At 62.6% G+C, this 26,033-nt stretch overlaps 3 protein-coding genes across 3 annotated transcripts in view; 2 read left to right on the top strand and 1 right to left on the bottom strand.

Moving 5' to 3' along the window:
* Positions 1–26,033, top strand: part of ASH2L (ASH2 like, histone lysine methyltransferase complex subunit) — a 370,425-nt gene that overhangs the window by 263,399 nt on the left and 80,993 nt on the right. The gene's annotated exons all lie outside the window — the stretch shown is intronic.
* Positions 1–26,033, bottom strand: part of RAB11FIP1 (RAB11 family interacting protein 1) — a 99,865-nt gene that overhangs the window by 53,024 nt on the left and 20,808 nt on the right. The gene's annotated exons all lie outside the window — the stretch shown is intronic.
* ADGRA2 (adhesion G protein-coupled receptor A2) lies at positions 1,575–26,033 on the top strand. The gene is made up of 19 exons (XM_049831304.1): positions 1,575–1,905; positions 10,401–10,472; positions 14,844–14,915; positions 15,020–15,091; positions 15,373–15,444; positions 15,555–15,718; positions 15,795–16,008; positions 16,523–16,687; positions 17,314–17,515; positions 17,606–17,755; positions 17,889–18,050; positions 18,280–18,489; positions 18,574–18,775; positions 19,030–19,238; positions 19,382–19,509; positions 21,706–21,829; positions 22,003–22,148; positions 22,337–22,426; positions 22,717–26,033. Exons 1-19 carry the CDS (start codon positions 1,673–1,675, stop codon positions 23,927–23,929), a joined length of 3,900 nt encoding a protein of 1,299 aa, XP_049687261.1. The 5' UTR covers positions 1,575–1,672; the 3' UTR covers positions 23,930–26,033.

Genomic DNA, 26,033 nt, shown 5'->3' with positions numbered 1-26,033 from the left:
AGGCTGCAGACTCATCTTCTCCAGAAGAAGGAGGGAAAACCACTCTTGATTTCGGCAATGTTTAAAGTGGGAGGCACAGCTCACCATTCTGGGTTTTGGGAGGGGTTTCATGCTGTGCAGATGCTCGCAGGATCTCTGAGCGGATACTGGACACAAGCGGTTTCCTGTTGCTCTTCCAGCTTCAGCTGCAGGGTCTGGGACCAGCATCCTGCAGTGCTGAGCATGGGAGGGTAATTTCTGCAGTGGAAATTTTGCTCAGTGGAAAAAAGGAACAAAAAAAAAAAAAAAAGGGAAAAAAGAAAGAGGGAAGATGTGGGTACGCTGCTGCCGATTGTTGGGTTTTTTACTAACACGATGATGCTCGTCTCCAGGGCTCTGGGGTCCTACGACCCCTACAGGGGTGCGACAGGCCACGGAAGAGCCCTTGGGGCCGTGCTCCTTGTCCCTGCCTGACTGGAGGCAGCAAGCGCCGGGGCAGGGAAGAGATGGAATTGAGGCAACCACTGGTTAAGCAGCTAACGAGCTGTGCGGGAACTGGGCTGCTTACGCTCCCAGACAAAAGCGCATGTGGAAACAGCTTGGGAGTGTGTGCTGATGAGTATCTCCTCTTTCCGACGCCCACTGCCACAGCAAGTTGTATTTATTTGGAGAAAGGAGTAAATTTCTTTTCCCCTCCAGGAACTATTGGTCCTGGGGAGAAACCACATTCCCAGAGTCGTCTCTTGTCGTCCTTCCATGACCCTCTTCCTCCGCTCCCTGGCACGGGGTCCTGGAGACTTCATTGCCTCCTTTTGATCCCTTCTGGTTTGAAGCTGCGTGAGCCGTGGCCTCAGAGACGTCGAGCCCCGGGGGGAGAAAGGGCCGGGGGCAGCGCAAGAGGCAGCGGGGACGTGGGAGGGGGGAGCGGGAAGGAAAATATTGAACTTGGTGTAAAAACCAGTGAAGCAAACAGGGAAGGCAAAAAGGGAAGAGTGTTAACTGCGCAGCGGAGGCCAGGAGGGGATGGAGCGGTGTGCCCACGAAGGGAACTGTGTGAGTTTGTGCAGGGGGGTCCCAGCAGGCGGTGGGAGGCCACAGAGCCCCGACACGCGGGAGGGCTGGTGGGGCCACGTGTGCGCGCCCACCCTGGATGCGGCACCTTGTACTTGTCGCAGCCGGGATGCTACAGCGAGGCATCGCACCGAACGGACCACGAGCTCCGGCCCTCCCTGCTGATGCCCAGGGCTCCAGGCGGGGCTGGAGCTTCTCGCCCTCTGGGAGGATGCTCTGACCCACGGGGGCCGTAGCCCGGGGTCCCTGTGGGACCCCACGGCGCTCCAGCCCCTGCCCACGGGAGGAACTCCAGCTTTCTCCCACGCAGGCTCCAGCTTTCCAGGACCTCTCCGAGCTCCGGCCCCAGCCCACGGTTGAGGGGACGGACGGACGACTCTAGCTCTCTTCCACGCAGGCTCCCGCTCCGGGTGGGGAAAAGGGAGGAGGGGGGTGGGGGGGGGGGGGTGGATGCCCTCGGCGGGGCCGGGGCGGGGCGGGCCGGGGGAGGCGCCAGGCCCGGCGGCGGAGCGCGGCGAGCGGGGGGAAGGCGGCGCCGCCGGAGCCGCCCCGGGGAGCGGGGCGGCGGCGGGCGCGGAGCCGGAGCCCGAAAGCCCGGAGCCCGTGGCCCGGGGCCGGGGCCATGCGGCGGGCGGCGGCGCTGGTGCTGCTGGCGGCGGCGCTGAGCGGCGGGGGGGCGGCGGCGGCGGCGGCGGCGCGGAGCTGCCCCGTTCAGAGCCTGGGCTGTAAGTGCGGGGCCGAACGGCCCAAAGCACCCAGCGGGCCCGCCGCACCCCGGCGACGGGTGGTCTGCAGCGGCGGGGGGCTCCCGGTGCCCCCCGAGCCTCGCCTGTTGCCCGACGGCACCGCCACGCTGTGAGTACCGCGGCCCCCGGGCATCGCTTCCCACCCCCCCCCCGGCCCCCGGGCATCGCCCCCCCCCCCCCCCCACCGCCTTGCGAAAAGGATGGGAGCCCACGCGTGGGTCGCGGCCAGCCCGCCCCGTACCGCTCGGCGGACACACACACCCCCCCCCCCGGGAAGGAGGGGAGCTGGGGGGGGGGGGGCTGGAGCAGCGGGGAGACCCCCGTAACCCCCCCCCACCCCCCAGCCACGGTAGTGGGTACCGCTTCCCGGAGCCGCGCTCCCACGGGCGGGCAGGTGCTGGTGGGGCTAAGGGAGATGGGGTGGGGGGGTCAAAGCCCCGCGGTGTCGGGGAGCGCAGCGCAAACGGTGACTTTTTTTTTCACGTATTTTGTCACTTCGGAAGGGAATCCGTCCCAACAGACGCGTTGCTCGGTTCTGCATAACTTTGTTTAAATTGCGTGAAAGTGGGGTGTTGCGGCTCTAGAATAACGGAAAGGACCCCGCTCTCCCCACGGCGTGGCAGCAGCGCGGGTTTAAAGTGTGGACGTGAGCTGGAAAGCCAGGAAACGGGCTCCTTCTCCACGCTTCCCTCCGCAGGGTTTGCTGCCTGAGTGCCGGGAAGGATGTTTTTGTTTGAAAGTGGAAATATTTGCCGAAAAGAGATCGGGAGCAGTGAGCGGGTTTCGGGTTTGCGCAAAGCCTCTACGGCTGCCGCTTGCTTCCTAAAAACTTCCTCGCACCCTTGGTGCCGGAGAGGGTTGGGGTTTCGGCTGACGCTGGCAGCCGGCACGCCTGCTCGCTGCAGCAGCGGATTGCAGGGTTTATTTATAACTCCGGAGGAGATGTTTGAATTAAAATCTGGTTTGGAAGGCAGGGCCGGCAGTGCCGTTGCTGGAAGGAACGTCGCTTTTGCCCGGAGTGTCGTCCCGTGAGGGCGGCCGTGCCTGCTTGCCCGCCCGCCCGCCCACGCGAGCGTGCCCACGGCCTCGGCTCTCCACCTTCTGCTTCTCGGGTGGGTTTTGTCGGACGCTGCAGAGGATTGGGGCTGCGCAGGGCTGGGCTGGGGGCTGCCGTGCTCCTGGTCCCGTCCACTCTCACGTGCTTGAACCCGCTCGGTCGCGTTGCCGCTCGCGCGCCGGAGTCGCTGCTGTTTCTAAGCATCTCTTGGTTCTCCATGTGCCGTGCCGCTCGCTGCGAAGGGGCTTCGTTTTGGGGTGACGATGCCCGCTTTGTGAAAACGGGGTGGCTGGGAAGGGGACCCAGCTGACACCACCATCCCACACGTGGAGTGTGATTGTGAAACACGCCTGTGCTGCGTGGGTGCCACGAGCAGGGTCCGAAGTGCGACGGTCGTAATAAAAGCGTAAATCATCCTGGAGCAGCAGCTCCGATGTGTGTCCTGGGTTTCCCTTGGTGGGGAGACACTGGGGGGCTGCAGGGCACGTGGAGGCTGGGCTCTCCAGTCACACTCTCCCTCGGACAGGCTTTGCTCTTCATTTCTTTCCTCCTACGGCCCTTTCTTTTACGTCAGCTCCTCGCAAATACCCATGGGGACGTTGGAGTCCTTTGTCAATCTGTATTTGGGAAAAGCATCCGATTAGTTGCCTGCTCTGGTGCTTTCTCCGGCGTGAGCGAGTGTAACCGCAATGTTGAGCACGAGTCGAGCCCCAGTGCAGCCCCGAGCCGGCAGAGCAGCCGAGGAGGGCTGTGTCCGGTGGGACAGGGCGGTTTGGAGCCGTCCGTGCCGGGGCCGGCTCCCTCGGAGGGGCTGGGATGACCGTGCAGAAGCATTAGGGCATTACACGATCCCACTAAAACGTGACATGAAACCTACAGGCGTAGGCAGAAACCTACAAATATGCGGTGACCCTGGGCTCTGCTCTCGTGCAGTAAACATGATTTATTCTAAACCCTTTCCAGATGGAACAATCAAAACCAGAGGCTCCGGCTTCAGGAGAGTCTCCTGGAGCCGCTGGGGTGCGGGCAGGGAGCGGAGAAGGCAGCAGGGCCTGGGCACGTGGCAAGAGCTGCACGTGCCTTGGGGGACACCCCGCTGGGGACAGCCAAATTTGGAGCCCCACGGGTGAGCCGGGTCTGAGCAGGGTTCCTTTGCGTGCCCCAGGGATGCTCAGCATCACTCTTGTCCCAGTCGCAGGAAACACGTAATGTGTTTTGTGCAGAGCAACGCTTAAAAGCGGAGCCCCGTTCCAGTCTTCGTCCGGTCCGGCCTGGAAGCAGGCGTGCGTTAGCGCTAACGAGCAGCGCTGATGCTGCGCGTGGGGGGAGGCTCTTCCCAGCAGCTGCCGGCTGCTGTCCCGGCCACAGCTCCGGCCGCCTGGGCGATGGCTGGGGACACACGGGCGCCTGGAGGAGGTCTGCTGCCCTGCAGGTCCCTCACCCTGGCTCTCATTTGGCTTTTTCCCACACTCTCGGTTTACTTCTTTATTTATCTTTAATTATTAGGCCTGCGCTGAGGAATCCAAGGCTGCCTCTGCGGCAGCTGCTGCTTATTTACCCCCCGCGCCTGAGAAACACTCGCTGGCATCGCTGCCTGCGGATGGGCAGGGCAGGGGATGAGGGATGCCCGTGGCACCGGGGACCTGCCCTTCAGCCAGCGCCGGGCTCGGCCGTGGCGTCCCGGCATCCCGGGGGACGTGGCAGTTTCTCACGGCGAGCCGTCTGCCGAGAGGAGCCGCAGCTCCTTTTCTCTTCCCTTGGCCCCTCGCAGGGATCGCTGCTCTGGGAGAGAGCAAACCAGTGCCCGCAGATGTGGAGCTGCAGAAATTAACTCCACGTGGGGAAACCGCGGTGGCAGGGAACAGACCCGGCACGGCCGGGGGTGCTGGGAACCGGCGGCCCTGCTCCATCCCGGGGATGGGTGCGATGGCCGTGGCCGTGGCGCTGGAGCCCCTCGAGCTGCGGGATGGTGGCAGGACAGGGAGATCGGGCGTTTCGGTTCTTGCCTAAATATCCGCAGCCGTGCCGGCCATCTCCTGCCGGTCTTTGGTCCTACCTGAGAAACTCGTGCCGTGGGGAGACATGCAGCCAGTGGGTACGGAGCGGCCTGCCGGGACCGGTGCAGGCACAAGTGCTGCCTTCATCATGGAGCAGGGAGTCGGCATGGGGACATGTGTGGGGTCCGGCTAGCAGGATGATGCTCACAGGGGTGCGATATCCCCGTGCAACCCCAGCAGACGTTACAAGGCGTGTGCTCTCTGACACCTGCCCCGTTTTATACCTAGAGGTTAATTCTTGCCCCCAGCTCGTCGCAGGGAAGAAGGAGGGATGCCAACCCTAACAGACTGACTTGTCACCCCTTTTTGACTCGTAGCCCTGCAGAACTCACCCGGCTGCAGCTGTCTCAGCAGAGTTTGCACCGATGCAGCTTGGGGCGCAGCGCTTCCCCCAGCCCCTCCATCGTGGTCCAGCCTCCCAGGACCGTGGTCTTCCCGTGGTTTGGGGCTGGGGGCTTTGGCACCTCTCGGGGATATCCCTTCGACGAGACTGCGAGGTGCTGGGACTCTGCAGACGTGTATTAACAAGGCTTTAATTCCCTCCCCCTCCAGCTGACCCCTGTGCTAATCACCTAATGGAAAAAGCACTGTATCCCTAACGAGACGCAGATAGCTGCGCCGGCCGCGGCCAGCCCCGCTGTCACACGGGCGGGAGCCCAAACCTCTTCCAGATGTGGAATCCCAGCACAGGCCTCATTTATGTGCACAGCTTGATTGCACTGAAATTACAGATTGTCTGCAGGGAATAGAGGGCTTTGACTTATGACCAATTTCCAGTTCTACTTGAACTCCCCTCTCCGAGGCCGGTTTATCCTGGGCCCTGCAGATGGTTTCTTTCCCAACCCTTTTTCAGCTTTTTATTTGTTATTTATTGGGCTGCAGGTCCGGCAGATTTGGCTTTTCCAGGGGCAGAGGGTCGTGGTGCTGCCCGGAGCACCCCGGCCCTGCTGCCCTGCGCCAGCTCTGGACGTTTCGCCCTCTCTCCGGGGCTTATTTTTCCTGTGCTAACAAAAGCCGAGGGTTGGAACAATAATTTTCACCGTCCGAAATAGCCCGGCGTGACGCGAGGCTGGAGGCAACGCCCCGCGCGCATCGTGGGGAGGGGAAGAGCCCCCGAGCACCCAAACGAAGTGGGGAGGGGGTGGCCCCGGCCATGTCGGGGGGTCTTCGGCCCCATTGGGGTGGGGAGCTGCAGGGTCCCCTTGGGATGCTGCCGCCTCCAGAGCCCTTCCCAGTGCCGGAGCCCTCGGCACCTCTCGCCAGCCCTGGGGCCCCTCTTTTCTCTTCCTAAAATCCCTCTGCAAACCGGCGAGCTCTGCTCGGGGCGCAGCCTGCGCCGTATCTGCTGCGAGCATATGCTTTGAATTAATGCACTTGGAGAGCAAAAAGCATAGCCGGCCTCCCCGCCCCCACCGCGGCCCCCCCTTATTAACCTCCGTGCCGCTGCCTGTGCCTTTCCCCTGCCTGCACGGGCTGGGGAGCCACCGTCTCCCCGCGTCCTTTTTTGGTTGGGTCCAGAGGAAGTTTATTGTTTCAGCAGCCCAGTTTCTGGAGCCGTTATTTATCCAAGTGGATTCCAGCACGCTTGAAAAAACAATCTTGTTTTTTTCAGTTTTTTTGGCTCCTCTTTTTGAGGTGAAAAAAAGAAGAAGAAGGGATCTCTCTATCTCTCTGCCTGCAGCCTCCTGAGGTCCAAGCCCGGAGAGCCCCAGCGCAGGCGGGTTGGAGCAGGGATGCTGAACCCCTTCCAAGGCTGAATCCCCCCAGGATGGGAGGACGCTCCCTCCCGCCGCCCGTCCGCCCCCGTCCCCACCACGCATCCCCCCATCGTTTCCGTTTGACTCGATGCTCTGGTCCTTAATCCCCGCATTGTCCAGAGAGACTTTTCCAGCCATCGCTCAATTAGCCGATTATTGTCCCAGTGGCGGGGCTGTCCCCGGCAGGCGACGGGAGCCCACCCACCCACCCACCGCTATGCCGGAGGGTCTCGGGGCGGCCGGGTGGGCTGAAGGCGTCGTTTTGGACGGGAGAACGCTGGAGTGGCACGAGGGCGATCGGGCGTCGAGGGCTGGGGGTGCATGCCAGGCTCATCGCTCCGAACCCGGCTCGGGGGGTACCTCTTGGTGGGGCATTTGCCGGCGCTGCCGAGGTGAGGAGTCCCAGCCTGGGCTGGAGCCAAGGCACGGCCGAGCGGCGGCTCTGGAGGAGCACAGCTGTGCTTTCATGGCCTGCCAAGCCTGCGGACGGCTGGGACATGGGGGCATCGCGTCTCTTTTGCACCCCCGGCCCCGTGCGGACCCCGGCGAGCATCCGGGGAGCTGCCGCAACCCGTGCCCGGCACGCTCCACAGCCCACCGGCGGCAACAGCCACCTTGGCCACAGCGAGCTGGGGAGATTGGGGGGCAGCGGGGTTTGCTTCCAGCCCCCCATCCTCTTTCCCCCCGCAGCCAATCCCTCCTCCTGGCCAGGAGCGGGGGCAGCTCTTGGAGTTTGAAATCCAGCTGAGGGGTTTGGGTCCAGCCCCGGTCCTGCATGCTGAGGGCTGGGTCCCAGTGTGGGGCTGTGCTGCCCCAGTGCGGCTCGGGGGCTGCTTGCCCATGACCCCCGTGTGCTGGGTAGGGGTGGTCTTGCAGGCACACTTATTCCATTGTATTTTGGGGTTTCCGAGTTAATGGCCTGTAAGGGGATAATGCCAGGGACCCGCACAGGGCTCTGCTGCCTGCAGACGTGCGGGAACGGAAAATCCTGTGGAGCCTGATGAGAACTTCCTGGAAAAAAAAAAACACCAGAAAGCATTTTGGAACATAATATCCATAAAACTAGAGAAAACAAAATATAACCATGTTTGAGGATGTGAGTTGTAACGGGGGTGCGTGACCTGGCTGACTTCTACAGGATGGGGAGAAGAAGAGCCAGGGTGGCTACCCAGAAAAAGTTTTACCAGGAAAAAAACTTTCAGTCAGATCGTTACTGTTAGTGCAATTTTTGTGCACCGACCGCTCATTTTGGTCGAGGACCTCTTTTCCTTAAGGAAGGGCAGACCAGGCGCCAAGCAGCGGGGTGTCGCAGGGGTGGGCAGTGCCCACAGCTCAGGGTCCCCCCACACCGTACCGGGGTCCCGGACATTCCCGTACTCCCCGAGGGGCCAGTGGCTCCAAGGGTGGCTTCACCCTTGGCCAAAGTACCCCACGGGAAGGGTGTCCCACGGCTGTTTTCCCGGCCGTCGGCGGGCGGGTTGCTGGCCCGGCCGCCTGGCTGCAGATCACAGGGGAGGCCGATGGCATGGGGGCCGCGGGAGCGTTGCCTTTTAAGGCGGGGAGTTCTGTTTTTATGGCAGAGGCGCAGATGGTCCCAGGGGTCCGCGAACAAAGTGAGCATCCGCGGCGTCAGGGCTCAGCCCTTGGCGGGGGGGAACCGGGGACTGGGTTCCCAGCTGGGCGCAGCTCTCCGGTGCGCTGGCTCTCCGATGCAGGCAGCCGGCTGCCTGATCTCTGCCTGCCGTGCTGGAGGCATGTCCGTGGTTGTAAAACCCCCTGCAAAGCCCATGCCCTGCGAGGATGCTTTGGCATAGCTGGGTCCAGCATGCCGGAGGTGCCCGGCCTCCCCCCTGCCCAAAGGCTCCGCGTGTCCTTGGCAATGCCGGGGACCCCCGCTGCCACCCCAAGCCGGGGTGCAGGAGCAATCACAGGAGATCTGAGACCGGAGTCTCCTGCACTCGTCTAGTTTCTGTGTTTGCAGCTCATGCAGCCCCAAGGACCGTTTCAGCAGGGTCCGTTCTGCATCTCAACTTGGCCCCCCAAGCCAGGGGGGGTCTGCTTGCCCTAAGCTTTAACAGGGAGCCCCCGAGGTCCCCCCATGCACGCGCAGCCTGCGGAGGCTTTGCCGGGTTGTGAAATCTGCTGCCGCTGGAATTAAAACCTTCTGGAGCCGTTGGGGCCGGCACGGCCTTGAGCAACAGCCCCCACCGACGACGTGACGGGGAATCAAGGCACGCCATGGGGCTGCCATGCCCGGGAGCCGGGGCTGCTCCGGGAACGATGCTGCTCTGGGAGCATCCCTGCTGCCCCCCGCTCCGGGTGGGATCCCAGGGCAATGAGCGCCGTCGATCGGCACTGGTGCTCGCTGCTGCAGCGCTGGGGTGAGCCAAGCCCTGCGAAAGCAGCATCCCCGTGGGGAGGAAAGGGCGAGACATGGTCCTGGCCACGACGGCTCCGTCCGCCAGCGTGTGGAAGCAATTTGCAGGCTGGCGGGGCTGCCGGACGCTTCCGCTCCCTGCCGCCGGCCAGGTCGCAGGGCCCCACGGACACGGCAGTGCCCGGTGGCGGCTCCTCATTAGCACAGGATGCAGCACAAGGTGGTGGTGGGGGGGGGGGGGCTGCCCCCCAACCTTTCCATCCCCACCACCCTTTGGGGGTTTGGCAGCTGCCCCCCGCTGCAATGCAGCCCCCCACCCCCCGAGCCAGGTCCCGGTCCCGGTCTCGTCCGCTCCCTGGGGCAGCCCCAACGCGGGAGCCCGGCCAGGGAGAACCGAGCGTGGCTGGTGACGGCTGCCACAGGCTGGGTGTTTGGAGGAGACGGAGCTCTGCAGCACACAGCCGCCATTCAGCCCCGCTGCAGAGCCCGCCTGTGTGTAAACAGCCCCGGCTCTGGCCCTCAATGAGCCTTTTTTTCCCCCGCGCCTCTCCTCTGGCCGGGGCTCCAGGGTGCCCTCCCGGCCCCGGCTGGCGGCTGCCCCCGCTCCGCTTTTGGATCACGTTTGCCGGCGGGAGCGTCGCCGGTGTCCACGCGGCCGCCCGGGAGCTCCTGGGAAGAACCTCTGGTCCCCGAGAGCCGGCTCCCATCCCCAGGCTGGGTTCTGGCTCTGCTAATTGCCACTGATGAGCTTTAATGAGCTTCTGGCTGAATTGTCGGGTGCTTGTGCCCTCCCTCCCTCTCCTGTTACCCCACAAGGGCTCCTTTGGCCAGCAAAGGTCTTTATTTTGGGATGAAATCTCAGTGCTGGGAGGCTCCCGGGATGGCCATGATGCCATGACCACAGGGGGTCAGGCTGGTGGAGGGCAAGACCTGGGGGTGCCATGGGGTCCCCTCCTGGCTGCAGGTCCTCGGGGTGCCTTCTTGGTATGGGTGCTGGGGTGGGGATCTCATCTCCCACATGTGCAGCTCCTTGCACCCAGGCCCAGGTACAGGAGCGATACCCCAAGAGCTGGCACAGCCCTGGGCACCTCCAGCCTGGTGCCACCATGCGTGTGGACCACGGCACGGGTTCCCGACACAGCCGTTGCATCCTATGTCCCCACTCGGCCGTGCAAGCCTGTCCCTGAGACTTCACCATCGCCACCGTCCCAGCGGCACAGCCGGGGCTGCCACTTCTCATGGCAGGTCTGGCCGTCCCCACTCGCCCTCCAGCCCCGTGGGTCACCGGGGCACGGACGGGGGCTGCCTGGCAGGTTGAGTAACGGGGCTTCCCCTGTTCTTCTGCTCTTCCCACAGGCTGCTGAGTAACAACAAGATCACGGTGCTGGAGAACGGCTCCTTCTTCGGGCTGCGGGCTCTGGAGAAGCTGTGAGTGCCCGGCGGGCGGCTGGGGGGTCATGGAAGGAGGGGTGGGCAGCAGGGTGCAGGCAGAGCTTCCATGGGGTGCGAGCAGGACGGATGCCGGCAGCACCGTCTGGGTCCTGCTCCCGACATCGCTCCCGGGTGCTGCGGCGGGGTTTGCTGCTGGCACCCGCGGGCATCCCAGGGACCCCGGGAGCTATGCCGGGGCAGGAGGCAACAGGGGGGGCTGCGCTTCGTGGGGGCCGGTATGAAAAGCGACATTGTCCCCCTGAACAAAGTCAACTTTCTTATCTCTCCATGAAAGGCATCTCTATGGAGGGAGCTGTAATAAGGGGAGATTTATGGCCCCCATATGGGTTTGATCTGTAGGTATGCAGGAGCGGGGACCAGCGCACTGAGGGCGTTTTGTTCCCCACCGCGGCCCCGCGAGGGTCTCGTGCATTCCTGCGCCGAGCGGGGCCGGGTGGGCTCCCGCCGTGGGATGCTCACCCGGTGTGATGGTGGCCCAGCTGCCGGCATCTGCGGGCACTGTGCACCGAAGCTGGCTTCTTCCCTGGCATCCTCTGTGGCACACGGTTGTGGGGTCCCCTTCTGTTGGGTGGCGGGTCCCTGCCCCGCAGCGCCTGGCCTTGCATTTTCCCTCAGGGCATCATTTTGGGTGCAGATGGGCAAGGCAGTGGGGAGGTGAGGGCAGGGGCAGGCAGCATGCCCGGGGTTGCGGGGACCCCCCCGGGCAGACACTGCCTGGGCCACTCTGCGACCGCACCGTTCGGCCAGCGGTGGGTCTGGAGAGGGTTACAGCCAGGCTGAGGATTTGGGACAGCCCCAGGATGCTGGCTCTGTCAGCTGAGGGGCTTGTGGGGCTCGCAGGGGCTCCCCAGGGGCAGCGGGACCCCCAACCGTCTGCGTTTCATTAGCCCGAACAAGGAAGCGTTTATTAACGCGGATCTTGTTCGAGTTACAGGACGTGCACCTGCCCCGACCCGCAGCAGAGCCCAACTGCTCCGGTGGGCACGGAGGCTGCGGGGCTGCACCGTGGGGCCCGGGGTGCACAGTGCCCACTCGTGGCATTGCTCTGGGGTGCGCAGCCTCCGGTGGGTGCCAGCCCCTGGGTAGCATTCGGTGCACAGCGCTGTGCGTGGGGTGCACGGTGTCGGGTGGGGGTGCAGGCACCCCGGGGTGCCCGGCGCCTGGCGCGTGGCACTGCGGTTGGGGTGCACGGCGCCGGGATGGGGAGCAGGCATGACAGAGCATGCGGTGCTTGATGCATGGCGTTGGGGCTGGTTTGGGATTTAAAAGCGGTGGAAATCCCCGTGGGCCTGTTTTAGGGGAAGAGTGGGAAGCGGGTCCTTAGGGACCCTGTCCCCCTGTAGTCTCCCCTGGCCGAGTCCTCCCCAGCGCGGTTCCAAGTGTGGGGTCACCTCTTCCTGCTCCTGGCACCGAGCCTTCATTAACAGGAGGGATTAACATGCGCGCAGGCGGGGAGCAGCTGGGGCTGCCCTGGGCGCTGCGCTCGCTGGGTAGGGCTGCGGTGGAGCCGGGGGGCTGGCACCCCAGGGGGACCGTGGTTTTGCAACCCCCAGCGTGCCTGGGGTCCCCTTAAAAGTCTCCACGCTCTGGGAGAGCAGCCACCCCATGTCACCTCCCGCTCACCTCCGCCGTGCCGAAACCCCACGCGGGTCAGAGGGGGAGCGCCAGCATGTCTGGGGGGGGGCTGTAGGCAGTGCTCCCCCATCCTGGGCCGGCCAGCATCACGCTGCACCGCGCCTGATTGCTCTCGACAGGAGCCGTAATTGTTTTCATCGGGTCGGTTTGGGGCCGCGGCGCAGACATGCCCCGTGGAGGAACCGCGCTGGTGTGGCGGGGATGCAGTGGGGGCTCCGGGGCCCCTCGCTTCTCGTTCTGGGGCTCATGGGGCCCCTGCCCCCCCTGGCTGCCCACCGTGGGTGCTTCGGCATCCCAACGTGATGGGGAGAAACCCGTTCCCGGGATCTCAGCGGTGTGCAGGGTGCCCCCACAGACCACCGCCCCTCTGAGCTTGCAGCTTGGCATCTCCAGTGATTTGTAGCGGCGTAATGAGATTAATGAGTCTGAGCGGGGCCGGTATGCAGCCGAGGCGGCCGCGCTCATTAGCGCAGCCCCGCTTGGGAACGTCCTGCCCTCCACCCGGGCCAGCGCTTCCCCTCTTGGGGCTTTGGGCTGCAAGGGGGGCTCGGCTGGGTGACAGCATGGGTGACGGGGATGGAGTCTGTCCATCTGTCCATCTACAACGGGCTGCGGCGGGTGCTGCTGTGCACAGGGAGCTGTGTGTGTGGCTGCGGGCTCAGCCCCGGTGTGCCGAGCTCCTTGCAGCTGCACTGGGCTGGATCAGGCCCTCTGTGGTGGGATTTGCTGTGCGCATCGAGGCTCACTCCTCGGGGCAGGAGGCGGTTGCTTTGCAGGGTCCCCATGCATGCACGGTGGCGGGGTGGGGGGGGGTCCCTGTGCACACGTGGCACTGTGCCGCTGTCGGCTCTTGTGCCTGCAGCACGTCACCCCGCCGGGGCAGGGGGAGGAGGGGGTCCGGGACCGGCGGAAACGCGAAGGCAAACAACTGCAGTGCCGAGAGAAGAGCCTTATCGTAAATCAGCAGCAGCGGCAGCCCCGGGCCCCCGGCTAGCGGGGAGGAAGTGACTGAGCGAGGAAGGCTCCCCGTGGGGCTATGCGCCGGGCTGGCCGTGAGCCCCCGGTCCCCAGTGGGTCCCATCCCTGGCCGGTGGTCCCCTGCAGCCCCCAGCCCCTGGCTGCAGGCGGACCAGAGCCAGGGGCGCCGAGTTTTGCCAGCGGACGTGTTTTGGCCGCTGCATCCCCGACCGCCGCGGGCCGTGCTGGTGGTGTGTGCTGGGTGGGCGTCCGGGACGCGGGGGTCCCTGGGGACCTCCGGCTGGGCTCCGGCAGGGATGGTCTCCCTGGACGTGTATGGACAGGTGTTTTCAGGACGGGTGTCTGCAGGATGGGTGTCTCCAGGATGAGTGTTTTCAGGACGGGTGTCTGCAGGATGGGCGTTCGTGCAGCGGGTGTTGGCGTTGGCGGCGTTGGCGGAGTTGGCGGCGTTGGCGGTGCAGGTGAGCGGAGCTGTTCCTTCAGCACCGGCGCTCACCTGGCCCCTGTGCACACCTGCCTGCACTCCTGCCTGCACTCCTGCCTGCACTCCTGCCTGCACACCCGGCCATCGGAGCTGGCAGGACATGCTTTTGCCCATTGCAGGAGGTTGGCGAAGGCAGGCGTGGGCAGAGTTGTTGTGTTGGCCAAGCGGGGCCAGGATGATGCCGGCCGGGAAGGTGTCACACCGCATTTCTCTTCCCTTCCCCTGGTTTGCACCGCGGGGCCGTGTGGCTCCACACCGAGCCCTGCTTGTTTGGGGTCAGCTGGGGACCCACAGGAGCCACGTGTGTAAGTTTTAGTCTGGAAGCAAAGCATGTCTGCGTGTTTACAGTGTGCAGGCAGCATCGCCTGGGTTTCCTCTCCCTGCGTGGCCCCTTGCGTCTCACCAGTGGGACCCCTGCACCCGCCTGCACCCCAGAACTTTTGCAGGAGGGTTTGCACCGCTCCCCTATCCCGACTGTCAGCTTGTAGCCTTGAAACAAGGGCTGCGGCTCACGAGGTGTCCCCAGTGCCGCACACAGAACAGTGGGCGACCCAGCAAGGAGCACCATGGAGGCCACTATAGATAAACACGGCATTGCCATATGGATCCCATTTCCTCTCCCGGTCAGCACTGGTGCTCGACAGGAGCTGCCTTACCGGTCCCCTGGGCTGGATGGAGTGGCCAATGCCACCGGTGCTCCCCACCGGTGATGGCAGCCACCCCACACCGGCGCACGCCTGGCTTGCCTCTGATTAGATACGTGCCTTCAATCAGGCTAATACCCCAAACAAGCTTCCTGCGGGCCACAAAGCCCTTTTGGGGCCATGCTGGCAATTGCAGCAGGGTCTTATCCCGCACGCAGGAGATAACCCGCCAGGATACGGCTGCTCCGGAAACAATGCGCAGGAGGGACGGCAGCCACCGCCAGCGTGCGCGGGCGTGCGATGCTCTGCGGTGCGCACTCAGAGCGTGCAGAGGGGCTGGCATCCCCTCTCTGCGAGCGGCGGGGAGCCTCGCGCCTTCCCTGCGCCCTTTGGAGAGATAACGAGAGGGAAATGGGACGGAAAGCTGCTAATGAGGCTCTTGCACGGGGTTTTGCAGCGCCCGGGGTTGCTGAGGAACCCACGCGTGGGAGATGGAGGCTGGGAGGGCATCAGGCTGCTCTCGTGCCCTCGGCCCCACGGCGTTGTGTCTCCTGTGGATGGGGCTCCCCGCTGCACACCCTGAGGTCTGTGTCTGTCTCCCCGCAGGGATCTGAAGAACAACCTGATCAGCACAGTCCAGCCGGGCGCCTTCCTTGGCCTCCCCGAGCTGAAACGTCTGTAAGTGCCGGTGCAGCCCCCGAGGGAGCACCCGGGGCTGGCCCGGAGGGAGAGGGCGCAACGGGGCATCCCCAGCCCTGACGTTCCCTCCGCTCGCTTTGCAGGGACCTCTCCAACAACCGCATCGGCTGCCTGAGCGCCAGCGTCTTCCAGGGGCTCCCCAACCTCCTCAGGCTGTAAGTAGCTCCCTGGGGAGCCCCTGGCCAGCCCCGTCCTCTGGCTCTCGAGAGGAGCCCCCGGGGCATCGCTGGCAGTTTTGCATCCCATGCTGCATCCCGAGGCACGCTCCTACCCTTTGCCTCCGGCTGGCACGTTAAGGGGCTCGTTAAGCTGCGGCTGCCCCGTGCCCACCTTCGTCAGGTGCCGTGGTGGGGTGTGCAGGCACAGCAAGGGACCTGGGAGGTGTTCCACCTCCCGGCAGGTCCCCTCCACACCGCCTTTCTTTTCTGTCCCGCAGGAACATGTCCGGGAACATTTTCTCCAGCCTCCCGCCTGGTGTCTTCGATGAGCTCCCCTCCCTGAAAGTCGTGTGAGTTTGTGCCCCAGGATTTTGGCACCCAGGGGCGTCCCTGCCGGAGGGTGTCCGGGCTGGTGGCGTGCCCCGGCCCCGCGGGCGCCCCGTGACGCCGGCCCTTGCAGGGACTTTGCCACCGAGTACCTGACGTGCGACTGCAACCTGCGGTGGGTGCTGCCCTGGGCTCGCAACCGCTCGGCGCAGATCTCGGAGCGGACGGCGTGCGTTTACCCCCGGCACCTCCACGCCTTCCCCCTGCGCAGCGCGCGGGAGAACCAGCTCCGTTGCGGTGAGCCGGGGCCGGGGCGGGGGCGGCGGGGGCAGGCGGGGGCGCGGGCTCACCCGGCCGGCTGTGTCCCCCGCAGCGGGCGCCCCGGAGCTGCACACCCACCACCTCATCCCGTCGCTGCGCCAGGTGGTTTTCCAGGGCGACCGGCTGCCCTTCCAGTGCACCGCCACTTACTTGGACAACAGCACCCAGATCCGATGGTATCACAACCGCGAGCTGGTGGAGGAGGACGAGCGGACGGGCGTCATCGTGGAGGAGAGCCTCATCCACGACTGCACCTTCATCACCAGGTCAGGGATGGGGATGGGAATGGTGATGGAGATGGTGATGGAGATGAGATGAGGACAGTGATAAAAACAGTGATAGAGATGGGATGGGGATGGAGATGAGATGAGGACAGTGATGGAGATGGGATGGGGATGGAGATGAGGTGGGCATGGAGATGGGATGGGGACAGTGATGGAGATGGGATGGGGATGGAGATGAGGTGGGCATGGAGATGGGATGGGGACAGTGATGGAGATGGGATGGGGATGGAGATGAGGTGGGCATGGAGATGGGATGGGGACAGTGATGGAGATGGGATAGGGACAGCAAGGGAGACGAGATGGGGATGGGGACGGGACACTCACGGCTGCGTGGCTTGCTGGTTTGCGGGTACCAAGTGCCATGGGTGGGATGCCAAGTGTAGGCCCCTCCTGTGCTTCGTGGTGTGTGTCCCTACGTGTCCAAGCTTGGGGGACCACTGCTGTGGGTTCGCTGTGGGGCAGACCCACTGTGCCAGCCCGTCCCCTCTGCCCGCAGCGAGCTCATCCTCTCCAACATCCACGTCTCTGCCAACGGCGAGTGGGAGTGTTCCGTCTCCACCTCCCAGGGCAACGTCAGCAAGAAGGTGGAGATCGTGGTGCTGGAGACATCCGCGTCCTACTGCCCTGCCGAGCGGGTCACCAACAACCGTGGCGACTTCAGGTAGGGACCGGCGATGGCCTGGCCACAGGGTGGGTGCCGTGGCAGAGTGGGGGTCTGCGTGGTGCGTGCCACGTACAGCGTGAGCCGTGCGTGCCGGGACGGGGGGGCTCGCCGCAGGTGACCGGGCGTCTGGTAGCGATTAGTGGCTGCAGGGAGCGCGAGCGCTTTTGAAGGGTTTCCCGTGCCGACGGCGCAGCCCGGCTCCAGCAGCAGAGGTGTTGGAATTTCTCTGGCATGAGACGAAAGGCTCCGGGCACCCGCTGTAACCCCAGCGGGGCCGTTACGGAATATAAATTACTGGTACAGTCAATGTGGCTTAAATTAGCAGTGCCCCCCCTGCCGCCCGCTGCTTCCCTCTGTGCTGCGCTGAGCCGAGCGGGCTACAGGATTGGGGAGGGGGCGGCAGCTTTCTAGGGAGCATCGCTCTCAGCCCCTCTGGAGCCAAGGGGAGGCACGGGCTTTTGGGAGGGATTTGGGGGCTGCGGTGCCCATGGGCCTTGGCATGGTACTGGGCAGGGTCCGTGCAGGGGGAGCAGGCTGGGGCGGGGTGTGGGTGCCCGTCTGCAGCAGGATGGGGGCTGCTGGTGGCAAGTGCCCCACGGTCACCGTCTAATCGGCATCCACAGGTGGCCTCGCACGCTGGCAGGCATCACCGCCTACCAGCCCTGCCTGCAGTACCCCTTCGCCGCAGGGCCAACTGGCGGGGGCTCGGCGGCGGAGAAGCAGGCATGGCGGCGCTGCGACCGCACCGGGCGCTGGGAAGAGGGCGACTACTCCCACTGCCTCTACACCAACGACATCACCCGCGTCCTCTACACCTTCGTGCTGGTGAGCCGAGGACCGGGAGGGGGCTTGGCCGTGCCGGGGGGCTGGTGCAGCCGGTGACCGTCCCCCCACTGTGGTCGTGCCGCTCTGCAGATGCCCATCAATGCCTCCAACGCCCTGACCCTGGCTCACCAGCTCCGCGTCTACACGGCCGAGGCGGCCAACTTCTCGGACATGGTTGATGTCCTCTATGTGGCCCAGATGATAGAGAAGTTTATTGGCTATGTGGACCAGATCAAGCAGGTAACGAGCGCTGCTCCTGTCCCCTGCTTGCCCCAGTGCTACCGAGTGGTTTTGGGGTTGAAAAGCATGAATTGGGGTGTTTGCCGCTGGGGATGGCAGTAGCTCTTTGCGGAGCCGCTTGCTGTCCTCGCAGCTGACGGACGTGATCGTGGAGATGGCCAGCAACATCATGCTGGTGGACGACCACATCCTGTGGATGTCGCAGAAGGAGGAGAAGGCTTGCACCAGCATCGTCCGCTCCCTGGAGAAGATCGCTGCCCACACACTCAGCAGCAACTCCCAGCACATGGCGGTGGTGAGTGGGGGGGGCAAGGGGGGGTGCCTGGAGATGTTGGGGGGGAGGAGGAGGAGGTGGTTGGGCTGCTGGTGTGGGGTCTGCCTGTGCTGGGGGTCTCTCTGGTCATTCTGGGGGTCTCTGCCCAAGCTGGGGGTCTCTTGTCCATGCTGGGGGGTCTCTGGCCATGCCAGGGGGGTCTTTGGTCGTGCCAGGGCTGATGGCCACCCCGTGGCACTGTGCCTGGCAGAACTCACGCAACATCGCCTTCGAGGCGTACGTGGTGAAGCCCGAGAGCTACGTGGGGCTGAGCTGCGTGGCCTTCCAGCGGCGAGATGGGGGTCCAGCTGGGCGTCCCCCCCCAGCTGAGCGGGGGGCCGAGCCCGTGCCCGACCAGCAGCTGAGGCTGCGCTGCACCACGGGGCGCCCCAATGTCTCCCTGACCAGCTTCCACATCAAGGTATGGGTAAGCCGGAGGACCAAGGCGGGGGGTCCTGGGTGGGGGGGACTTGGCCCTTGCTCACCAGTGACCATGCACCCGCAGAACAGCATCGCCCTGGCCTCCATCCAGCTGCCGCCCAGCCTCTTCGCCAGCCCCGTCCCGTCCACGCCGCTGGCCGACTGCAAGCTCCAGCTGCTGGTCTTCCGCAACGGCAAGCTCTTCTGCAGCACGGGCAACTCCTCCCGCTTGGCTGACGACGGCAAGCGCCGCAGCGTGGCTACGCCGGTCATCTATGCTGGGACCTGTAAGGACTGCCTGTTATCAGAGGGGCTGGGGTGCCCCATGTGGGGCTTTTCTTGGGGGATGGAGCTCCATGGGGGTCCTTGGGCTGTGCCCTGGTGCTTCTGCAGAGCAAAGCCATCCCTGGGGGTCTTCATGGGGAGGTGGCAGTGTGCTTATGGGATGCAGTGGGGGGGGTCCCCTATGCCCAGCCCCTTTTGAGGGTGCAGGCAGAGGGGTGTCTCTCGTCCTGCTGACCAGATTTCTCTGTTGCTGCAGACGGCTGCGGAGTGGGAAACCTGTCAGAGCCGGTGGCCGTGTCGCTGCGGCACCCCGGGGAGGGTGCGGACCCGGTGGCCGCATACTGGAACTTCGAGGTGCTGGGGGGCATGGGGGGCTGGAGCGCCGAGGGGTGCCAGCTGGCCGCCCGGGAGCCCAACGTCACCTCCCTGCACTGCCGGCACCTCAGCAACGTGGCTGTGCTCATGGTAGGTGGGGGGCGAGCGACAGCGTTGGGAGCCTTGCCCGGGGCAGGGGTGCGGAGCCTGAGGGCTGCAGGGGGTTGATGGGGTGGGATGGGAGGATGGGGATGGATGGCACGGGGTCTGACGGGCTGTGCTGTGCTATGCAGGAGCTGAGCAGTTTCCCCAGCGAGGCGCGAGGCGCGGTGGAGGTGCTGCACCCGGCCATGTACACCTGCACGGCCGTGCTGCTGCTCTGCCTCTTCACCACCATCATCACCTACATCGTCAACCACGGGTGAGTGAGCGTCTTGGTGCCAGCCTTGGCCGTGGTGATGGTTGGAGGGGCTGCGCTTGGGGGGTGTGTCTCTGTGGGCAGCTGGAGGAGCTCCCCAGTTGCTGCCAACGGCTGGGAGGAAGGTGTGTGGGGATGGCTGTCCGGGAGATGACCATCCAAGGGGTGGCCCTTCAGGAGATGGCCCTCCAGGAGAGGGGCTTTCAGAAGATGGCCCTCTAGGATGTGGCCCTTTAGGACATGGGTTTTGAGGAGGTAGCCCTCCAGGAACGTGTTGCCTGGCAAGTGGCACTGCCACGGGAGCCGGTGTGGGGCTATGGCTGGATGCGTCCTGCCTTTATGGCAATGGGGGCCTTGGGTTGGTTGGCCGTGTCTTGTCCTGCAGCGTGAGGCATGGAGGAGGTGAGTGGGACTTTGAGGGTGGGAGCGAAGACCCCCTGAGACCTCGCTGGGTTAGAAATGGTGAACAGTGGGGCTCAGGGATGGGATCACCCCATACCTGGGGCCAGTGAGCCCCCAGGCGAGGGGACAATGGGGCGCTGGGCAGCGGAGCAGTGGGCTGGACAGGAGCAGGAGGGCCTTCCCTCTACAAAAGCAGTGCCCCATGAGCAAGCGGGATGGAGTGAACAGGGCACTTCTTAGCAAAGGGCAGGAGCAGGGCCAGCCGTGCTGCCAGAGCCTCATCCCAGGCCGGTGCTGGGCTCCCTCCACGGACAAAGGCTCTCCACCACTCCTCCATCACCCCTGCAAGGCAGCAGCGAGCAGAGCTCAGCAGCGGGTCCTGCACAGAGCCCCAGGCGCAGCAGCCCCTCACTGCCCCAGTTAACGCCGAGCCCACCCTCCACCCCCCGACCAGGATGCAGAGGGGTCCAGGGCAACAGTCGCTGCATAAGCCAGGGTGAGACCATCTCAGCAGGCCACTTACCAACATGCTGCCTTCTTTAAAGCAATAAGAACACAGTAATAGTTATACCTAACACTTAACAAGTACTTGATGAGACGCACATAAGGCCAAAGGAAGAGCCTTCCGCTCTAAGTGAAACAAACACTAACGAAGCCAAGCATTGCTCTCGGTTCACATCTGTTAGCCTGTACCCAACAGGAATGATTATATCTAACACTTAACAAGCACTTAATGAGATACATATAAGGCCAAAACATTCCTCTTACTATAAGTGAAACAAACACTAATAAAGTCAATCAACATTGTTAGCTAAATCTATTATCTATTTCTCAGGAAGAACCCAATAATAGGTATTGTATCTAACAAGCACTTAATGAGATACATATAAGGCCAAACCATTCCTCTTATTATAAGTGAAACAAACACTAACAAATTCAAGCAGCGTTATTAGCCCACATCCATTACCATTTTCTCAGAAAAAACCCACAATAATAAGTATTATATTTAACACTTAACAAGCACTTAATGAGATGCACAGAAGGCCAAACCGTTCCCCTTACTGCAAGTGAAGCAAACACTAACAAAAAGTCAAGCAGCACTATCAGTCCACATCTAGCTATTACCTATTTGGAAGAACCCAACAGTAATTATTATATCAAATACTTAACAGTACTTAATGAGATACATATATGGCCAAGCCATTCGATTTCTGATAAGTGAAACCACTATTAACAGTTAAAGCCAAGCAACACTATCAGTCCACATCTAACTACAACCCAGTTGGAAGAACCCGATAATAATTACAATATCTAACACTGAACAAGTACTTATTTAGATAACTGTAAGGCCAAGCCATTCCCGTTGCTATAAGTGAACCAAACACCAGCAAAGCCGGGTGGTGCTATCAGCCCACGCCTCGTGATGGAAACGCGATGCTGCCAGCCAAAGCCAGGAACAACCAGAGCCAGGGGCACTAGAAGAGCATCCCTTCCCTCCAGCCCAGCTCCTGCAGTCCCCTTCCCTGCGTCCCAGCACCGATGGTTCCCTGCCGAGAGCCCCGTGACGGACACGTTGCCAGCAGCTACGAGCAGTCCTTCACCCACGTGCATGCACTTACGTGCACGGCTTCTTTATCAGCCATACTCCGTTGCCTGGCTGGGGACAGGCTGTGTCGGAGCATCCCTCCAGAGTAGCAGAGGCAGGATTTGTGCTGTGGCTCTCTCACGTGCCACAAATAACTGTTCCTCTCGGGGCCGGGCAGGAGCTCACGGGTGCCCGTTGTGCCTCTCTTCCAGCACCATCCTCATCCCGCGGAAAGGCTGGCACATGCTGCTTAACCTCTGCTTCCACATCGCCATGACGGCCGCCATCTTCGCGGGAGGCATCACCCTCACCGGCTACCTGATCGTCTGCCAAGCGGTTGGTACCAGGGGAGAGGGAACAGCCACCACACGCTTCCCGGGGCTGCTTTGCAATTTGCAGAGCCCAGCACGGCGAGGTTTCACCCTGCCGAGACCTGCAGGACGGTGACCGGTGGGGACGCAGCCGTGTCTGCAGCATCTCCCTTCCCGACCGTTGCCTCTGCCCCGCAGGTCGGCATCATCTTGCACTACTCCTCCCTCTCCACCCTGCTGTGGATGGCCGTGAAAGCCCGAGTGCTTTACAAGGAAGCGACCTGGAAGGCACCGCAGCAGCCGGACGGGGAAGCATCCCAGCCGGCCCCCAGACCCATGCTACGGTATGAATGCCCCTTCCCCTTGCCCCGGCCCCACGGGGGAGCAGGGAGCCGGGGGAGCTTCCCCTACCCCACGTCCAGAGGCTGGGCAGGACTCGCTCTGCCGTACAAGCCCATTCCACCCGCAGCCGTGCCGTGCTCTCCTGAGGGCTCGCTCTGGGTGTGCGGTGACACCGTCCCCCCCCGTGCAGGTTCTACCTGATCGCCGGCGGGATCCCCCTCATCATCTGCGGGATCACAGCAGCCGTCAACATCCACAACTACCATGACAACAACCCCTAGTAAGTGTCCCTGCTCGACCATGCCTTCCTCCCCAAAACAGGTGGCCTCCTTCCACCTGGGCAAGGGGAACCAGCAGTGCCAGGAATCCAGGCAAGCTTGGGAAAGTCTGGTGAGATCTTTCCCAAGAGCTATCCCTATATTGGGAAAACAACAGCCAGGCAGCCAGCATGCCTCTGCAGAGCCCGTGCCATCGGGCCGGGGAGGCTGAGCATCACAGTACCACGATGCATGGCTGCCGGCTGTACAGGCACCCAGGTCTGCTCATCAAAGCCCCTTTCCTCCCGTACAGCTGCTGGCTGGTGTGGCGGCCCAGCTTGGGGGCTTTCTACGTCCCCGTAGCTTTCATTTTGCTCGTCACCTGGATTTACTTTCTCTGCGCCGGGCTCAGCCTCCAGTGCCGACCATCACGTCGGAAAGACGTCCCCGAGCCGCTGGAGCCGCCACCGCGGCTGGGGGGTACCGGTGACCTCCTGACAGACTCCGGGTCCATCTCGGTCACACTGAACTCAGGGCCGCCCTGCCCCGAGGCGGATGGCGTCTACTCTCTGCAGGTGCAATTCTGGGCACTGGTGATCACCCACGCCTTGTACATCGCCCTGTGGACGTTCGGCGCCATGGCCGTGTCCCAGCGCTGGTACCTGAACATCGTCTTCAGCTGCCTCTACGGCGTCACCGCCGTGGTGCTGGGATTCTTCATTTTTATTCACCACTGCGTCCGGCGCCGGGACGTCCTCAACTCCTGGTTCTCCTGCTGCCCCTCCTACAGGAACGCACTGCCCATGCAGGCATATGTCCACCCTGGGCTGGTGCCGGAGGACGGCTCGCAGGTCTTCATCGGCTGCGACCCAGAGGCAGCTCACTCCGCTGCCTCCTCCTCCTCCTCGCCCAGCAGCGCCAGCTCGGCCGGGGGCCGCTGCAAGCTCACCAATCTGCAAGTAGCCCAGAGCCAGGCAGATGCCCACCCGGCTGCCTGCCCGGAGCCGGACCCCACTGATGGCAAGATCACCGGTGCCAGCAGGCACACCAGCAACCTCCACGGCCGCAGGAACCACCGGGGCAGAACTAAACCCTGCCGGGATGGGAAGCACCACCGCTTGAAAATGCTGCGGGGCCCCTCCTCGGAGCATCCCTCCAGCGAGAGCGGGAGCCTCCACAACAGCCACTCCGAGAGCTACCACAGTGGCAGGAACAGCCCCGTCAGCAGTGGTCGTGTGGGGCCACGGCCCCCCCAGGATGGGGAGACGGTGCCCAGCCACTCGGAAGGCAGCGACGGCGGTCGGCGGGCGCCCGACTTTGCCGAGGCTCGCCGGAGAAGCGCCAGCAGGGACAACCTGCGGCAGGCCAGTGCCGCTGAGAAGGAGGCGAAGCGCCGGTCCTACCCGCTCAACGTGGCCAGCCATAACGGCGGCTTCAAGGGCAGCAAATACGACATCAACCTGGCCAGCGCCGACAGCGTGGCCGGGATGAAGACCGGCCTCTGGAAGAGCGAAACCACCGTGTAAAGGTGGGGAAGGACCAGATGGCCACAGCACCGCAGCATTTTCCTCTGGGAGCCGCAGCCGGAGCCGCTCAGGGCATCCGCGAAGAGGTGATGCTGCGGGAATCACCACGTGCACTAGTGGGGATGGGCGGCATGGCCAGGGGCTCTGGCTCTCCCCGGGTGGAAGGCGATGCCGAGCCCGACCCGTCCCCTGTGGAGGCTCAAAGCTTCCCACAGCAACGCCGGGATCTCGATGTGAAAGGCAATCCTTGCTCTTCAGCAGCCTGAATTGCAGCTGTACTTTAATCACTCCTGCATGTCACTTAAGACTGATCCTAAATGCTATTTTATAATATACAGAGGAAACAAATGTCTATTTTTCAAAGCTATATTATTGAATGTATATATGTATAGACAGATCAGTAAGTGATGCGAGTGCCTCGTTACCAACCAGTGTTCTCCGGGAGCGGGCATGCCCCCGGGCGCTTTGGCAATAGCCTGCTCGTGCCACGACTGCAATATTCCCGCCGAGGGGACCACACCAAGTGCCCTTTACGTACAGGCACTATAGCACCGATGCCTGTGTGACCCCAGCCTGAGCAAGCTGCTTCTGAGCAAGTCAGAGAGCAGCTTCTCCGTCTGAAATGTTTTTACATGCAAAAGTTTTTATCTACGTGTGTTAGACGCCAGCGTTCAGCCCTGTGGGTTACGCGGCCGCCAAAGTAAAAGCCATATTGCAAAGCAAGCACAAGGTAAGAGGAGCCTCAGCTCCAAGGCGAGGCGATTGTCTGCACTGTTCTAATGCCAGACACTAAAATCACGGCCAGAAAAGGCTCCCAAGCCCTCAGAGGCATAAGCTATGCAATGGGGTGGGCTGGCGGAGCCGTGCTGCTGCCGGAGCAGAGACTGACCCTCTCCACCAAAGCACCAAAGAGCCGAGCTATGGGCAGAGACCCAAAGCAGGTCCTCGTCCTTAACCCAGGGATGCATGCTCAGAAGATACTTGGGTTTGCTCTTAGGAAGGCAGAGAAACCCTCCAGCTCCCGGCGTCGCACTTGTGTAAGATGAAACTGCCAGGGAGCAGGGGCCGTTCCTGGGAGAGCGGGAGAACAATGCCAATTAATTAGGGGCCTTCCTTGGACAGTTAACAGGATATGTTCAAAGGGCTGGAACTTGGATAAGCACTTATTTTTCCCCATTTAAAAACAAGTCCCCTCTTTTTTCTAGCATGCATATAAAAAAGCCACACTGCAGATAGCAGCAGGCTCTGGGAGCCGTCCCCTGCCGCGTCTTGAAGGTTTCGTAAAACAAGAGAAGGTTGCTTACCCTGCAGCCGGGCAAGGAGCACCCCGTCACTGTGCTGGTACGGTACAGCTCTACCTGCTGCCTGCCCCTGCCCACACTGGACTCGGGCTGTATTTCACCCCTTGTCCAGCACTGAGCCCGGCTGACACCAACCCCAACTGTAAAAGTGATGCAGAGCAGGTGGGATGGGAGCCTGGTGCCTCCTCTGCCCTTTCCAGCCTCCCCTTGCCTCAGTTTCCTCCTGTGTGCAAATGAGTTTAATTATTTAGCTACCTCCCGAGGGGTCACCAGGACCAGGCAGGGTCCGGCGGGGAGGGAGAGCCACAGGCAGTGGAGGAAAAGGCACTTAGTGGTGGATTTGTCTTACCTGCGGAAACCCTGGGGGAACCCTCACCCCACAGGGCAGGGGCAGCCTGGGCTTAATGTGGTTCTGCCGCTCCCCACCTGCCTTGACTTCTCTTGCCCAACCGACAGCTTAAACCACATTTCACTGCACCTGGTTATTTAATACAATTTAAATCCTTATTGTCAATACTGCAGCCTACACGGTCTTGCTGATGCTGAGTTGTTATATATGCTTGCTGCACTGTGACAGTATTATATAAAAAGCTTTGTATTATTAATTACTTTTTTTTTTGTCTGTTTACATTACAAGCAAATGACATATCAACAGAGAGCTTCTTGCAATATACGTGGGGGAGGGAGGGGAAAGTATGCCAAAGAAATGTCTTTAAAGGGGTCTTTTTGCATTTTTATATAAATAGAATGTTTCTAGCAGATATGTTTTGTTTAATATATTAAAGATTTGCCAATCTGCCGAG

The sequence above is a fragment of the Accipiter gentilis genome, chromosome 28 (assembly GCF_929443795.1).
Source record: "Accipiter gentilis chromosome 28, bAccGen1.1, whole genome shotgun sequence".
Classification (NCBI taxonomy): domain Eukaryota; kingdom Metazoa; phylum Chordata; class Aves; order Accipitriformes; family Accipitridae; genus Astur; species Astur gentilis.
The sequence above is the reverse complement of the archived record's forward strand: the minus strand, read 5'-3'. Positions and strand labels throughout refer to the sequence as shown.